This window comes from Nannobrachium achirus (assembly GCF_963921795.1).
Source record: "Nannobrachium achirus genome assembly, chromosome: 7".
Classification (NCBI taxonomy): domain Eukaryota; kingdom Metazoa; phylum Chordata; class Actinopteri; order Myctophiformes; family Myctophidae; genus Nannobrachium; species Nannobrachium achirus.
Genome location: NC_137816.1, coordinates 20,567,971 through 20,585,790, shown reverse-complemented (window position 1 = coordinate 20,585,790; position 17,820 = coordinate 20,567,971). Strand labels below are relative to the sequence as shown.

Sequence of the window (17,820 nt, the reverse complement as noted above, 5' to 3'; positions counted from 1 at the left end):
CAGAGGTAAGATGTTCTAACGTCCCCCTCCTGTCTCTCTAGGCTACTTCTGTGATGTTCTTCCCTCATTCTACAGACAGTTTACTGTATGGCCTATGGGCATTAGTTACAAAATAGTATTAGTCAGGGACCCACAAGCCCAAAAACTCAAGGAATAAGGTCCACAGAATGACAGGCCTGCTCTGCCGGAAACATCACGAAAAAAGGTTATGGCCATTTGTATATTCACTGTCCCATCGACTTCACTATACAGGAAAAGAAAATATATATATATAAAAAAAATTGCTTTAAGTAGCATGTGAGGGGTCAAACTAGGGGTTCTTCGTGATTCTGAATCCATTGCAAGCATTTGTTTTGCATGAAAAACATTCCTAGGGCAAAATATCGGCCCCCCAAAACTGTGAAAAGTGAAGATTCTTTGATGACTCATCACTTTTTACAATTTTGGGGGGCCAAAATTTAGCCCAAGGAATGTTTTTCATGCAAAACAAATGCTTGCAGTGGATTCAGAATCATGAAGAACCCCTAGTTGGACCCCTCACATGCTATAAAGTACATTTATTTTGTGTATTCTTTTCCTGTATAGTGAAGTCGATGGGACAGTGAATATACAAATGGCCATAACTTTATTTTGCGATGTTTCCGGCAGAGCAGGCCTCTCATTCTGTGGACCTTAATGACCAAACTAATAGATAAAACAGAAATAAAAAGTACGGTAGAACATCACAGGTCCTCTCCCATTATCAGGGACTGGGTCCCTGACAATATTGATTTTTATTATGTTCAGCAACAACCACAACTAGCTGCTGGGTAATGTTAAGTGGTAACGCTCCTCTGCTACTTCAATTATTTACTTCTTGCGTGTAAGGCTTACACACAAGAAGACATAATTGAAAGTGGCAGTAATACTTTGAACATATAGTATGGCTTACACTGTAAGTAAGCCATACGTATATGTTCAAGGTATTACTGCCACCTTGTGGTATTTCATTCTCCATAGCAGTTAGGTAACCTGATTCTGCCAGTAGCAGTTAGGTAGGGCATAAAACACAATGCTTTTTGACAACAAAAGATACAACTTATTGTCTCCGCCAGGCCGAAAGGCATGGCCTGGCCGAAACTGTTTTGCACCCTGTGCCCGCGTGCCTGTCCTTCTTCTGTCTTTGAACAGCTAATCTCTGGCACCATTGGCCTGATGGCAGAGAAACTGTGCACGCACACTCCCTGGGTAACAGAGCAGAACATCTGCCCCAAAGTTTTCACATGGGTCTGTTATAGCGCCATCAGGAGGCGGATTTGTGGGGGAAAAAACATATTTTTGGACAGTACTCCCACAGATTTTGTCCAAAAATCACACAAATCGGTGTTCTGCACAATACCTACCTGACCTGGCGGCGGAGACCTGTGCTCGAATAGCCTATATTCTTTTCATTAGACGTTTGCTCAGCAGCGCAGCATGAAAAAAAAAAAAAAAAAAGGTTTCTTGCCCCTAAAATGACGAAATCCAATATAATATCTGGAATATCATGATGGTTTTGGTGCATAATACCCTGACTGTGGTTGATGCAACAGCTCAGCAGCAGGTGGTGACAGTGCGTTTTGCCGCAGCCAGGGGCCCACAGCAGAAGAAGACAAGGCAAACTTCCTCTTCCGCTCTGCTCTCTCCTCCTCTCACCATCACTCTGTCGCCTCAACTAACATCACCATGGCCAATGTCGTCGACACCAAACTCTACGACATTCTCGGCGTGCAGCCGGGCGCCACGGAAAACGAACTCAAGAAGGTAACAATAATTGTTATTAAAAAAACAAACGATAAAATGTGCGTAACATGCGGGGGGTTTGAAGCCACCCACCACAACCAGGAAACGCTAGCGTTATGCTAGCTTGAAAAACGCTAACCGGAAACAAATGGCAGATCTACAAGCTCACAACTGGTCGCGGGCGCGACGCATTGTGAGCTTGTAGATCTGCCATTTGTTATGCCGGTGCGTCACACCGCCGTACGGACGAATCGATGATATCCCCGGCTTTAGCTCATAGCTAGTTAGCTTAGTTTAGCACCGCTAAGGCTCGTTTTGAAGTTATTTTCTTATTTCCCCTTTTCCTTCCCCTCGACCACAATGGCGTCATTTCTCAACGGAAAAAAGTGTTAACGTGACGCGTGACGGCATCACATGACGTCATTCTTGTGACTGGGAAATTGGTTAATTTATTAAGAATTAAAGTCCGTGTGACTTGGCTAGTATAAATCGGCCTTGTCCTTCCTGCTGTAGGTTAGCAAGCCGCTAGCTGCTAGTGGGCCGTTTATATGATGAAATGACAGTCACAGCCAGGGTGTCGGCGAATGTATTAAATCATTAAACACTAATTAATTCATGTCCAAATAAGGCCTTATAAAGCATTGGTTCTCAAACAGTGGGTCGGGAGACTCGGGACCCACTTGTGGGACGCGGACACATTTGTATCATGGGTCCCTTTATTTATTTATTTTTTTTTTTTTTTGTTTACTACATTTTGTTTATTATTTCAAAACATTTTTCAAAAAACATTCCCCAAAAGAGCATGATTTAAAAAAAAATGTAATGCAATTAAAGAAACATCTTAAGAAATTAAAAAGGCAAACGTCTAATCTCTTTTTGGGTTTAGACCTGAGACGTTTGGGAACCACTGCATTAAACTATTACAAACGTATTTAAATGTCTAAGTAAATGACTTAAAAAACACAATACGAAGTCAAAGAAAGAACGTTCTTTGATTTTCTGGTTCAAGGGTCTTAAAAATGCCACAGGCATGACTTGTCATGTCTTAAAATGTGGTCAGTTTTTTTGTTCTTTAGAGAAACATTTAGGCGTTTGAGAAATTAGCTTGCCTTTATGTGAATTTGAGCTTGTTTTTAATGGACGTCAACATGGATAACTTGCTTGTTGTCAAGCTAATGCTAGACGGCTAGTCCTCATGACATGTTAGCATGGGGGGTCATCAGCTTTAGCTAGCTTGCAGTATCAAAGTAGCCCACATTACATGTCATGTAGGCTACACTGAAAGAAATAATGCAATACAGTTTTACTTTATGAATAACAGTATTGTATTTTAATTTCGATAACCAACAGTATCAATTTTAAAGTATTACATGGTGAAGTGTAGTGGGCCCCCACGTTAGGGCTGTCACGATTACACATTTTAAGTTGATGATTAATTGTCCTGCAAATAATTGTAATAATAATCTGGCAATTTAATTGAAAGTGGAACATATAAATGAAACTGTAGTTTCTGTTTGCCTGTTTGGCTTCATAATGTAATGTAGTAATTCTGAGTGACAGGCCTAGTGTAACATAATTTAAGCTGTAACATTGTTTATGCTGAAGCAAAAGCTTGACATGCCTATCCTGTGTACATGTCATTTTGTTTGACAAAAAGCAGTTTCAATGAATGGAAAACAAGCCAAACAAACAAGTTATAGAGTTAAGTAATTAACGTCTGTCTCCTTGGTGTGGGCTGAAGATGAGACGGATTAGTTCATTTAAAGTGTTGACTCTTCTTCTTTTTCCTTTATGATGCATTTTAGATCAGTGTTTCTCAAAGCGGGGTTCTGGGGGTCCCCAGCAAAATAATTGAATACAGTTTCAAAACCATTTAATCCTACATCAGTTATTTGGAAATGGCCAATCTGTAAGCTTGATGCAGCACATTGTGATGAGGTTAGGACTTTAGATGCATAAACATAGTAGCAGGTATGCACATGGTGTTAGACATTAAGGTGCTATAGCTAAAGGGTATCAGTGCATTGTACATGAGATTAAGGCACAATCCACAGGTAGGAAAAGTAAAGTCCAAGGCCATTCCAGTGACGGGCTCACATAGGTTAACCACTTAAACCCTAGCGTCCCGTCCCTATTCTGGTCCAAACATTTGCAGAAAATAGACGATCTACAAGTTCACAACGCGTCACAGCGTTTCAGATGGACTATTTCCGGCAAAGACATTTAGTGTAGCCCATGGGCATCCTGTCAACGAAGTATAGGCTAAAATGCTTTTGCTCATTTGCAAAAGTTTACATCACCTAATGCTGTAGTTGTCAAGACAGTTTGTTTGGAAGTGATTTCACATCGAGCTAGAGCTAATGAATGTCTGCCAAGTTATTTGGACACTAATATAAGTAAGCTTGTATTGTATGATTTTAGTTTAGTTAAGTATAGTTTAGTTGTTTCCCAAGATTATGGGGTGTGATAACTGTGATTGTCTACTCTAAACCTTAATGTTTCTCTGTTTAGATTAACATATTTTCTTCTTCTCCTAGGCATACCGCAAACTGGCAAAAGAATACCACCCTGATAAAAACCCAAATGCTGGTGACAAGGTGAGCATAAAATTGCCATATGATATTACTCATAGCTCGTCTTAATTCCCCTAAACCTCTGTGGCTTGTTTTCATTTTAAGCTTTTCACAATTTTCACACTACATGTAGTTCATGAATCAATGAATTCACGCTGCCCACGGCAAGCTGAAAGCTTCTGAAGGCCTTACAAAGCACCTTAGTAGCCCAATAAGAAATAAGAGCATGTGTTACAATAAATGCATGTAACTAAGGACTCATGGTGTTAAAGAAAATCTTCTGGGGAATGAGCTGGTCATGTGTACGCTTGCATGTGACACAAGTGACACAATGATTACAGACTCCTTAAAGCACATTGCTTCTCAAACCTTTCTGGATCAGGGTCCATTTGAAAATCTTGAAAGTGTTCGCAGCCCGTGACTACTTAGCCGTGCTAACTGGTCAGATGGGTGGGCCGCATGCATATGGCTTGGTCAATGGAAGTAACATTACGTTCCTATTTGTAGGTCACAAAACATTCTTTCCCCCAAAATTACAATTAACACTGAAAAAGGCTACAGAAATAATGAATTAACATTTCTAGCCAGTTGTATAATTAATAATTAATGAATTCAGTAGCTTGCGCCAGGTTTTTTAATAGTTTTTACCTTATTTCCGAGGCTCCATGAACGCACCACTGGTACGGAAGTAATCCGATTACATTTGGACGAACGCGATTCATCTTTTCTTTAACCCGGTAAAGAAAAATTATAACTGCGACCATCCGTGCTTTTGTTGTTGTCCGTAGAGAAGGGCTAGTTTTAAACAAGAACGTGATCTGCAGATATATTCCAAGATAAGCCATTTTCCTGAAGATCATTCCATTGCTTCCAACGGAGGATTTCACTTCCTGATTACGTTTTCTCCCGATGGATTATGGCTTTAAGGTTTAATATAAGAAACGCTATATCCCGACTTTAATCAGGTAAAAGCACTCGACGGTCTGATATGAAATCCCGACTTTAGTCGGGATCGGCACTTTATACTTGGCAGAGTGTGTTAATTGAGAAGTCCTGTGTAGGTCTACATACAGTTCGGAGCACAACGCTGCTCTATCAAAGAGCAATGTTCAGATCAAGTCAACATTAAAGAGAAAAGCCCGAAATGTTGTGTACACAACTTTTATCAGCGCTACGGCAGTGTGGCGACGCCTGTCTTCGCCCATTGCTACTTTGCATCATGAGACCACCACCACTCTGCCTCAAAGTAGCTAACATAAACAAGCAGAAGTATTTCCTCTCAAACCGGCTAAACTGGTAGTGATGCAGGGACTCAGTTTCCCATGATCCATCGGGAGATGATGTCATCCGGATATCAGTTTGTCTGGCGTGATATCTAAAGGTAACGGCAATGCGGCAAGTCCCGGAAAAGACGCGCTGTGATTGGCCAGGCGTCATTTGAGTGGCAGCCTCGCGAGGCCCCTCCCCTACGAAAGGCTTTTCCTCCTCTACTAATACAGACAGAATGCCGTTTTCAGCACCTGCCTCCGTGGCTTAGTGGATTGGTCTCTAGGATTCCAATCCATGCTGCCCGGGTTCGTATCCTGGTCGTGCCAGTCTTTCTTGCTACACCCCACTGAGGTTAGGGTTAGGGGTAGAGTTGGGTTGTCGAAAAGATAACAAGTAGACATAGCGACAATGCGGCTCAAAGGGACTGTAGTGCCTTGGACTGCCGCAGGCCAATCACACGTCCCAGGGTGGGGCTTGCCAGATAGCCGTAACGAGAAAAAAATCACGCATTTGTCTGCCCAGATCAATGATGGCAAATTCAGAAAAATGGATGTAACACTGTTTCTACCAAAGACATAGAAAGGTAGACGCCTCCTTCGGCTCTGGTTCATATGCATCGATTCGAGGGACCAAGGGAATCCGTGTGCATCGCTTCCATGTGCATCACACCATACGGAAGTTGCTAGGCCAATGGGGCTGTTAAGTCTGATATCATTTTGTAGGCAGAGGAGAACTTTTGCCCCCCAAAAAAGCGAATCTTTTTACTATTTTTACTATTTACTAATTTTTCTTCTCTTTGTTGTTGAAAGGAAAGTGGTAGAATTATACTTTAGTCGTTATTTTTGTCTCGGATCTGTTGAAATAGCGAGGGACAGATATTGACAATAAATCTGCTTGGAGGTCTGACTACAAAATGATGTCACGGCTTAAAAGCCCCATAAGACACAGGTGGGGCGGGTCTTTACGTACGCATGCAGCCTGTAAGAACAGCTGAGCCGCGCACACATCGGAACTGGCTCTGTTGAATTGAATTGTAGTCCTTGGATAAATCCCGGAAAAGACGCGTTGTGATTGGCCAGTAGTCACTTGACTGGCAGCAGTCCCTTGGTTTTTCCAGGAAGTCCGGACTACAATAAGTTGCAGGTCGCTCCAATGAACTGCAGAGGCGAACGAGGCATCTAGCTTTTTACATATGTGGTTTCTACTCCCAGATTGTGTTGATTGTCAATAGAACCTTTTTTTCAACGGACCATAACTAAAGAATGGATCGTCGCGGTTACAATATTTATTTTCCGAGTGAAAGAAGAAATGATTGTTGGATGTTACAGTGTGTTTACACATCGTGACTTCTGTGGGTCTTCAAAAGAGAGTGTTTTTTGCAGGTCTTTCAGTCCGAGTGTATCAAAAAGGCAACTGGGTTAAGGCAGCGGAAGCTTGTGATTGGCTGCGCAGAGGTGCCGAATGCCAACCTGGTGAATGTTAACCTGGTCGGGCTAACGGGAGGTTGTCTTCACCTTAACCGATGTGCATTGTCTTCACCTTAACCGATGTGCATTTTTGATACTCTGACTGAAAGACCTGCAAAAATTACTCTCCCGTCTTCAAAATAAGGTCAAATCAATTAAAGACCCTGGCAGAGGCAGATTAATTAACACCTGGCGGAGAAACTAAAGCTGCGTCCTAAATCCACCCTATTCTCTAATGTAGTGTACTAAAAGGGGGCTTCGCCATTTTGAACTAGTGTCCGAATGTATAGTGAGCATTTTTGTACCCTAATATAGTGTACTGAAGTATCCCTCAATGCATTTGGATTTGTAGTGTGCATTCGATGGTCACTATTCAAGCCCTACCGCCCCACAATGCACTGCGCTGCGGCCGCTGTCTCGCGCTTTGAGCACACACGCGGTGTGCACGCACACACGCACACTGCAGGCTCGTCTCTGGGCAGGAGGCAACAAAAGCAGCTTGTCGTAGCCACCTGTTGCTGAGCAAAAGCAACAGAGCAGCTCGTAGCAAAACCACCGGCTAAAGAAAACAACTCGTACAAATGTCCACAGCCTTGTTAAAAGAGAACAAATGATGAAAAAAAGCTCTAAAGTTCTTTATGAAGAGAATGTACGAGAATAGACGCTGGAGGCTTTTATTTTTTGATCTCTTTTTTTTTCCCAACCTTCCACAGCTGATAATAATAATCATGATAAATAATATGTTATTTAAATTAGCAAGAATAACCTATTTTTATAATGTTATCACAAACATGGGTGTATGTCTGCATATATATATATATATATATATATATATACATTTTATTGAATTGTGATAAATAAAAACATAATTATATAGGCCTATTTCTCATAATAACACCGCAACATGTTGGTATGTTATTTACAATCCACAACGCGTCGCTTCGCCCCCTGTTGAGAGCTTGTAGATCGGCTATTATTTATTGCTCCAAAAGCCAGGGCTCTGAGCGTTTTAACTGTGCGACAGCGATGACGCAACCAGATGGCGACGGAGTAGTGTCCGAAATGCGCTGATTTGTTCCCTACTGTAGTACACTACATCTGGATCCCTCATTTAGGGTTAGGGAGTAGGGAACGTGTTCCACATTTCGGACACAGCCTAAGTGTTAATAAACATAAAATACATTTTCAGTTGGGTTGCCAGTTTCAGCCAATCAGGAGAGGGTACCCATTTTTCAGCTTCAATTAATTTTATTGTCTTGTGTCTTCCAGTTGAAATCGTGTCTGCTCATTTCTTTGTCCTTCTCTTGAGAATTCACTCTCCTGATTAGTATCCCCACCTGAAAATCCATGTTCTTTTTAAATAAGAGCTGGAGAGACAGGGAGACCCCTTGTTAACTCATTGAGTGCCAATCCCGAACTAGTTCGGCTTTATTAGCGTATCGTAGAGTGCCGATCCCGAACAAGTTCGGCTTTAAAAAAAAAAAAAAAAAAATTTGAAAAATTTTTTTTTGAATTTTTTGATTTTTTTTTTTGGACCCCATCAAATCTGGTGAACATGATTTCAATCGCGATTTTGCATGTTCCACCCCCATACAACCCCATCTAACATACAGGGCAGCCATTTTTGTTTACATTACATGTAAAACATAATGGCGATTATCTCAAGAATGCCTGAACGGATTTCCAATCGGATTTTTTTGTTTGAAAGCTGTGAACAAACTGCACAAATCCACTCCAATGCAATCCAGGATTGCATTGGATTTTTTAGAGCTCATTCTTCTCTGTTTTTTTCCCATGCATGAGGTGTGCAAGGTTTAATCATGGCTAAGTTGACGAAAATAAGGCTTCTAAAATGCTTGGTAGCCAATAGCTAACTTCAAGCTAACTTCATCCTCTTCCTGTACATGCACAAAGGAAAGTGTCCTTTCCTTTGTAAAAAAAGTCATGGCTCCAGGGCTTGGGCATGCATTACCAGCATATCTCTATTATTCTCTGGTCACTGGCCCTCTAGTGGTGATAGGCTGGCACTCAATGAGTTAATCAGTAGACCATAGAAGAAAAAAAAAAAAAAACTAAACAAGACAGGATAATAAAATCATTTAAAAGGTACAATACATAACAATAACTAGAACTGCGCTCTATCAAGGTGCCAACTTGCCTCTTGTGCACAAGTATGGCCTACTTGTGCACAAGAAGCACAAGCAGAGCGTGCCACGAGGTGTGCCTTGATGGCCTCATTGGCTGTTAATGAAGACATTACCAAGAATGCTCTTATACTGTATACCAAACTCTGCTGACGTCACCAGTGGCATCACCAGGAATGCTGGTCCTTCATTGGCTGTTAATGATGAAACACCGACATACATACATTCCCAGAATCACAGCCGTTTCAGGGCTACAGTCTTCCAAAAAGGAAGACACCTACATACATACCCAGCCCATTACAGTACTTGCGCGCTCTGCTTGCGCAAGTAATTAACAGGTAGAATTGTGTCGTCATTCATGGTGTAGAGTCTTAGTGTAATGTCATGATTCATCATGCATGGTGTACAGTACAGATATAATGTCAAATCTGTTATGATGATAGATATACTGTATGTAGGAATAACTCTTTCCCATTCCCTGCGAACTTAAAATATGGATGTGCGCTAAAACTGCCGGGAAATAGCTATATTTTATTAACATGATAGGTATAATTTCATTGTTTTCAAAGCCATGATGATAAACCACCTCCAAAAAGACCACTAGAGTGCGCCATCGTAACACTAAAACCTTCAGAAGAAACCATGTTTAAACCATGTTTGAAGGATGGGAAGGTGACGTCGCTCCATTGATTCACAATGGGAGATCAGCGGCGCACCATCTGTGCTCAATCCTGTTCAATTCGTGCTTGATCGTCTAAAACCACCATCGGTCTGGGCAACGGATCGTATACAGACGCCACGCACAACATTTCCGAATCAAAAGCCGACCTAGTGAAGCTGCGTAAGGGACGATGGTTTGCATTGAGCCTAACGGCTAGCAGATGCTATTGTAAACAGGAAGGCCTGGTTTAGCGGTGACGTCATAATCATATCCTTTTTTTTTCACGGTCTTGTGTTATAACCAGCTGAAGGTAAGGAAACCGATTTGCTCCGTCGAAATACCCAAATAAATGCTTAAACAATGCTTTTATATAAAAGTCGATTAAAGTCGATCGGCAGGGACGTCCATAATAACAATGTTGATCTGGGAGTCGACCGGCGCTAAGTGAGTTAAATGAACACTAATGTGTGTCACAATGTATAGCTACTTATATTTTAACAACAAAATATCACTTACTGAACCTATAAGTTTGTCCTTCCACTGAACACTTATGGACACTTCTGTCTGTCTCTTCTCCAGTTCAAAGAGATCAGTTTTGCCTATGAGGTTCTGACCAACCCGGAGAAGAAGGAGCTATATGACCGCTACGGGGAACAAGGCCTCCGGGAAGGAGGGGGGGGTGGAGCGGGGATGGACGACATCTTTTCCCACATCTTTGGAGGCGGCCTGTTTGGTTTCATGGGAGGCCAGGGCCGCCAGCGTAACGGAGGCCGACGGAGAGGAGAAGATATGGTCCATCCACTCAAGTAAGGCTTGGGCTCAGTATTTTCTGTTTTGAAATTGTGTTTTCATTTCCATGGATTCAAGTTCTCAGTCGCCGCAACTAATTCAGGCATTTGGGTTCCATGGAAGCCAGCATGTCTTTTATGGAAGCATGTTACGCACTTGATGTATTGCCATGTACTGTCCTTGCTTATTCTATGTCGCTCTGGATTAAGAGCATCTGCTAAATGCCTAAAGTGTAAATCTACAAGCTCACAACAAAATGTTGTGTGTAATGCAGATTTTGGAGCTTAGAAGATGGCTGTGGTAGTTTTTTGTTTTGGACGGCATCGCCTAGATGATTCTCTCCGTTCGGCTGATTTTCACGTCACTATTTACAAGGGGCGGGACCAGGGCGGGTGGGCACCCAGGAGCCGTGGCTTCTGATTGGTGGTCTATGGTGCAGGGCCGAACCAGTGGCTTTCATCCTAACTTGTGAAGTTTGGAAATCCGTCTCAAACAGGATGATAGCTAGATAAAAAAAAAAAAAAAAAAAAACACTGAACGAGTGCCTCAGCCTGTATTCCAGGTTAGGTATAACCTGGAATGTGAGCATTCCACATTTTAGAATTGTCTTGTCTAAGTAAACCATTTTACTTTCTCACCAGGGTGTCCCTGGAAGACCTCTACAATGGCAAAACAACCAAACTACAGCTTAGCAAGAATGTTCTGTGTAGCACTTGTAACGGGTAAGTTAATTATTAAATGTGGCCTATTTTAGTCGTCGTTAATTATGTATCTTTGATTATTGGTCCCGGTCATTGGTCAGTCTTTCTGTGTATATTTAAGTTATTGTCATATCTGCCCTGTGCAATGTTTGTGTGCAAAGCCTAAAAGTCAAACAAATTACAAATGTGTTCATATGTTCCAAAATTATATTCCAAAAAACACAGTTCAGTCATTAATTTAAATTATTTGCAATTTCATTATCGTGACTGCCCTACTGGAGAGATGTACTAATGTGTGTGTGTGACATTGCAGGCAGGGGGGGAAGACTGGGGCTGTACAGAAGTGTGTGACCTGTAGGGGGCGTGGTATGCGCATCATGATCAGACAGCTGGCTCCAGGGATGGTGCAACAGATGCAGTCTGTGTGCACAGACTGCAACGGAGAAGGTATTAAATAATACAAGCATGACTCACTGTGTCGGGTTATTACTATTATGATTGAGCAGATGACTCTGTGTTGACTTATTAACTCTCGACTCTGAATATTGATGTAACTGAGAATATTGGGACACTACTTTCAACCAGGTTTTTAGCATGTCAAAATTGTTCGAAAATACCACATCTACAAGCTCAAAACCCATCAGGATGTTGGGAGCTTTTAGGCTGTAAACACAATAAACAGTAGATAGAAAATGATCTTCATTAAAATACAATATCTATCAGCTTTCACTGAAATTTGTCTTGCGACACAGTAGCCTTGTATGCAACAAATACACAGATTTCATTTGACACAAAGAAAAACAAATTAATACATACATGAAGACAAGAGCAATGATGTCCACTGTGCTGCTTACCCCTAGCCAGATTCAAAATGTTGTCTCAAAATCGACTGAAAAAAGGTATTTCTGTAGTCTGACCTTACTGCATTTTGGACCTTGGTATGTCCTTTTTTTTGTATTCATGGGTTGCATTTGTAGTCCTACACCAGCCATCTTGAGGACCAACACAGGTTTTTTGATTAACAGGACATTGGTTCTATGCCAATCAGACAAATTGAACACCTGTGTTGGTCCTCAATATGGCCGGTTTAGGACTACAAATGCAACCCATGAATTGAAGTGAAATTCCCTGCCAGCCTTGGTATACTGTTAATATATGAATGCACAGTGGTTGACCAACAAGCGTTAAACAAATTCAGTTGTTGCAGCAGTTGTGACTGAGACTACATACAAACATCCATATCACCAGGTGGTACTGCCGTACTGAACACATATAATCACAGAAGAACGTAAATTCTTTGCTTTCCTGTGCAGGTGAGGTGATCAGTGAGAAGGACCGCTGTAAAAAGTGTGAGGGGAAGAAGGTGCTCAAAGAGGTGAAGATTCTAGAGGTTCACGTGGACAAGGGCATGAAGCACGGGCAGAAGATCACCTTCGGAGGAGAGGCCGACCAGGCGCCTAGCGTTGAACCTGGCGACATCGTCCTGGTCCTGCAGGAGAAGGAGCACGATGTAGGTTCCAGAGCAAGCATTTACTCCTTTATTTAACGCAGTAGTTCTCAAAGTGGGGTCGTGTTCACACAAAAAAGAAAAATAGAGCTTTTCCAAAAAGCCACGCAAAATAATTGCCAATGGATAAAATGAACAGTCCTGGGGCCTGCTGGTGGTTATACTCATTACTAGGTTTTGGAGTTAAGGTCTTTGTTGATACATTACATCTTGGGCCTTAATCTGAATTATTTTCCAAGTTCATAAGTTTCTTTTGTTCTCTCTTTTGTGCAGACATACAGACGAGATGCCAACGACCTTCACATGACCCATAAGATTGGCCTGGTGGAGGCGCTGTGTGGCTTCCAGTTCACCTTGAAGCACTTGGACAGCAGACAGATCGTCGTCAAGTACCCAGCTGGCAAAGTCATCCAGCCAGGTTAGTCTTTTTGTGTGTTCACAGCCTAGTTCAGAGTCAGACCACAGATTTGCAACGAGACGAAGCCATCCGATTTATACTTCGGTATACAGTGGCGTCTTCTTTTGAAAAGACCTGAGGGTTCAGTGCTTGAAATTTACATTGGAATTGGCTCACTGTTTAACATGATGCACTGTGTTGTCCAGGTTCAGTGAGGGTGGTGCGAGGCGAGGGGATGCCACAGTACCGCAATCCCTTTGAGAAGGGAGACCTGTACATCAAGTTTGACGTGCAGTTCCCTGACAACAACTGGATCAGTCCTGAGAAACTCACGGTAAGACCCTGCATGTTGGCACTCATTTGTATATACCGTATTACATTGGTGTTCAACTGGCGGCCCGCGGGGACCTTCCAGGTGGCCCTTGGAGCAAAAAAAAAAAGGTTTTGGGGAAGAAGAAAAAATCTAAATCGCTTTTTTTTTTTTTTTTTGCAGGGCTAGTGAAAGTTAGAAAGTGGACATTAGATTAATAGGTCGGGGGGGGGGGGGGGGGGGGGTCTTGGCCGGATTTCTGACGTTGTGGCCCCCTGAACAATTTCGTTGAATACCCCTGCCGTATTATATAAATATAAATGACATTCTTAAGACACTAATATATCAACCTGTCCCAACTAGTGAATACATGATGATACCTGTTAAAACAGTTGCCGGAACAAAGCTGAAATCGATTTGGCCTTGTTGGCAAATGCTATATGTTAACGGCTAAGCAAATGTAATTCACCAAATCCTCTGTTCAATTCCAACTTTTTTTTTTTTATGTAATTCTGGGAGTAACATTCGGCAAGCATGAGCATGTGGATTTTTGTCAGAGCTTTAGTGTCCTGTAGATGGAAAGAAACGCACCAAGTACAGTGCAACTCGGGTCTATTATACTAAGTAGTGGGTCTAAGTTGTTAAAGTGATATTTGTAAAATCCAAATATTAAGTATTCTGCGGCTCCCCTGGACTTGACCCCTGGTGCGTCACAGCACCCACTTTGAGAAACCCTGCTCTACCGAAGGTCTCAAGGGAGGTGGACAAAGAACAACATGAGAGATACAGTAAACATGAGATATGCTGTTGTGAGGGAGTTGTAGCAGATATGAGATTAAACGGTGTTCCATAGACAATAAGTCCTGTTCTAGTTGTGACCTTGACACAGAATGTGTGCCTTGTCTTGACAAGACAGACCGTCCACACGGTCCACATTTAGACAAAGGATTTCTTTGTCTGCACAGAGTAACATCTTAAGCATCATATCCAGACCTCAGTCATATCAGACCCTATCCATATCAGTCACATGGGGGGGGGGGGGGGGTGAAGTCCACATACCTGAGAGAACCAGTTCTGGAAACTGTTCCCAACCCTAAGTAGAGTGTTGACCTGTGATCTTTGTCTTCCTTATAGGAGTTGGAGGACCTGCTTCCCTCGCGGTCCGAGGCGCCCATCATCACGGGTGAGACGGAGGAGGTTGACCTGCAGGACTATGACAGCAACCAGGGCTCGGGGAGCGGTGGACGCAGAGAGGCCTACAACGACAGCTCCGACGAAGAGGGAGGAGGCCACCATGGACCCGGAGTGCAGTGTGCGCACCAATAGTCCTTCATATAAACGCATAGCCGCAAGCACCTTGGATGCTATCTGCATAAAAGTTGCAATACCCTCCATTGCTAGCCCATTCATGAGACAGGAAAAGTCCCATCCGATTGAATTAAACCATGATAAACACACCAATATTGCACCTGTACGGACAGCTTGGGATCTCTCGTCCTGCATATGTGCAATTTCGAAACGGGTGGTCTAAGCAGGACGTTGAGTGATGTACAAGTGCATCCAAACTCGAACAAAGAGTGAAAATCTTAGTTGCATGGAGTTTATTGACAAAGTGGCTCAATCGCAATAATATTCTTTAAAAGACAAAAAAGCATCCGAACGCACTGTAGCCAAAGTGCCAATATTTATTTTAGGACGCAGAGTGTATGTACACCCAACGTTTGGGCAGAAAATGGACTCTTCATGGTATGAAAGTGGCTCATAAGATGACAACGGTGGATTATTTTCAGTCTTGACACAAAGAGGACAATCCAAGCTGTGCAATATGTGTGCAAACGGGTCCGATATTGGTGAGTTTATCGACTTTTCAGTTTCATGATTGGGCTGTCATTGGGGGGTATTGCAACTTAGATGCAGATATGATCGAAGTTGCTGGCGGATAATTCATATATACACACTGAACTCCCGCCCTACTTCAGGGAAAAATGTATGTATATGAGTTTCACTGCAGAGTAAGCGGGACGTGGGATCAGAAAGCCCAGGCCACAACGCTGAGGACTAAAAGCCGGATTTATACTTGGTTGTGTGCTGGTTTAGCGCACAGAAAAGCTCACAAACCAATCGTAGTGCGATATTTTGTGAGCTTTTGTTTAGGTTATGTTCGGTGGTCCTTAAAATGATCTGGGTCTAGGGGAACGGACATATTGAAATTGATTCAGATATTTTGATTTGATTTACTTTAATCTGCTTGTGGAAACACTTTCTGCGTTAAACGTGATCAAGTTTATACTTTACGAGACTAAAACTAAGAATATCCTTTTCAAAATGTCTTGAATGAAGTGAAACTTGGAGCCCTTTTCTTGACCAGTTCTGCCCACTTTTGATCCTCATACCATGGGTAATTGCGGACTCTGTATGACCGTGTTATTAATAATAATTATTACATTTCCTTATCTGATCCCTTACTGTTCCTAAGCGCTTTCCAACTCGCCCTGCGGTCAAATCCACATCACATTTAGGAAAAGCGGCATTTTCTTGTTTGACTGAATTTGTATTTTGTTTGCGCAGTATTTACACAAAATTTAAAACAAAAAAAAGGCAAACTAAAAAGTGTGTGCAGACATTCAGTTGGGTGACGTGTACCAGATAGAACTCAAGGAGGAAAAAGAAACATAATTTTATGCTGTTTGTGTCTCTTTGATGCTATACCTTTTTTTTGTTTCTATGTAGGTTTTTACTTTTCTCTCTTTCCTTTCTATATATTTTAAGTTCAAACTGAACAATGGATATTATTGTGTATAATATGATGGAACTCTGATTGTCATTGAGCTTTATCAGCTGCTGTTATTCAAAGTGGTGTGATTCTTTTGGAAGAAAAAATAAAAAATAAAACAAAATAAAATTCAAATGACAAACGTTACTATGGCCTTTATTGTGAGGCTTGTTTTTCTTGAACACAATGTTAGATGGCTGTGGTGGCAGGTCTGATGCGAGATCAATAGATGGCACTAAGGTTATATTGACAGATGCCAGGTTAATTGTTTACCTGGTTTCCTAGTATAGTTTCAATGTTCTGATTATATTTGATAGTATGTTGTAACTAGTTTCTTGGTTTACCTGTGATCTTAGTTTCCAGAGGCACTACACTGTCTTTGTGTGCATGTGTTTACCACACTTATTGTGCTAAATACCTTCATTGTAAATTGATGCATGTCCTTTCCAAGGCCACTAGGTGGTGCCCTGGCTCGCACAAGTCCCAAAGTGTCATTGGTGTGGAGGGTTGTGTGAAATCAGATTGTTGAAGCTGCTGTTTGCTGGTGATTTGTACAACAGGTATCAGGTAATACTAATAAAAACGAATTGAAACATTTGTCTTAATAGAAAAATACATTGCACCCCGCTAATCAAGTGATTAGATTAAATGTTTTATGATTATTGTTGGGTGAAGAGTGATGGCCATTATATCCTGTCACACAAGGCACCAGTTGACTTTAAATGAGTGAGCTGAAATGAAATTGTATCCAACTTTATCAGCGGAATCATTTTGTTTGAAGGATTATCCAAGTGAACCAGTAACTTTCAACCTGGTGTCCCTATTTTGAGCATGCCATTATAGGCCAAATAAAAACAATAAAAACATTTTTCAAAAGCGGCAGATCTACAAGCTCACAAAGCGCCTTGGCACTGTTAGCCTGGAAACCAGATAAATCTGCCATTGCATGCCAGGCTATGGCACAGTGTGCTTGTAGATCGTCTATTTGTCATACATGAAGTAGGCTATGTGAAAGTTAGAGCAAAAGGGCTAAATATGTATCTACAAAGCAAGGTGTAGAAGATGAGTGCCTCACCAGGACTTCCTTTTACAAGGATTTACCTAATTTATCTTTGGGTGATGGCAACTTTTCTTTCCTTAACATTAATGATCCCTGTTCTCAAGAGAACATTCGCCAAAAGGGGGAAAAGAACAGAGCCAAAGGTGATGCAAAGTATTGAGGGTTTAACCAATTAGGACTTGAGACTGATTCTACAAAGAAATGCTTTCTAAATCGGTAGTTTGTTTTTTCACTCAAAAAAAGCAAAGCAATGCTTTCCTGGTTTTAATTTTGAAGGGTTGAAAATCAACATGAATTCAACATAATCAGACAATGTGTAAACGAATAAGCAAAATGCATTCATATACAAAATACCTGACGATAATGGTGTCAAACAAGTCTATATGAAGCTATCTATGAAATATATATA

The 17,820-nt window shown here is 41.6% G+C and overlaps 1 protein-coding gene across 1 annotated transcript; it reads left to right on the top strand.

Annotated features, from left to right (window-relative positions):
* Positions 1–1,654: 1,654 nt before the first annotated feature.
* On the top strand, positions 1,655–16,498 carry dnaja2a (DnaJ heat shock protein family (Hsp40) member A2a). The gene is made up of 9 exons (XM_080729254.1): positions 1,655–1,782; positions 4,299–4,358; positions 10,454–10,680; positions 11,305–11,385; positions 11,678–11,811; positions 12,678–12,874; positions 13,145–13,289; positions 13,475–13,602; positions 14,713–16,498. The coding sequence occupies exons 1-9, from the start codon at positions 1,705–1,707 to the stop codon at positions 14,902–14,904; spliced, it is 1,242 nt and encodes a 413-aa protein (XP_080585380.1). The 5' UTR covers positions 1,655–1,704; the 3' UTR covers positions 14,905–16,498.
* The last annotated feature ends 1,322 nt before the right edge of the window (positions 16,499–17,820 follow it).

Excerpts from the sequence above, each read along its gene's own strand:
- dnaja2a (XM_080729254.1), top strand. The coding sequence starts at position 1,705 with ATGGCCAATGTCGTCGACACCAAACTCTACGACATTCTCGGCGTGCAG. Across the intron at positions 1,783-4,298 it reads CGGAAAACGAACTCAAGAAG|GCATACCGCAAACTGGCAAA; the intron begins GTAACAATAATT and ends TTCTTCTCCTAG. Across the intron at positions 11,812-12,677 it reads CACAGACTGCAACGGAGAAG|GTGAGGTGATCAGTGAGAAG; the intron begins GTATTAAATAAT and ends TTTCCTGTGCAG.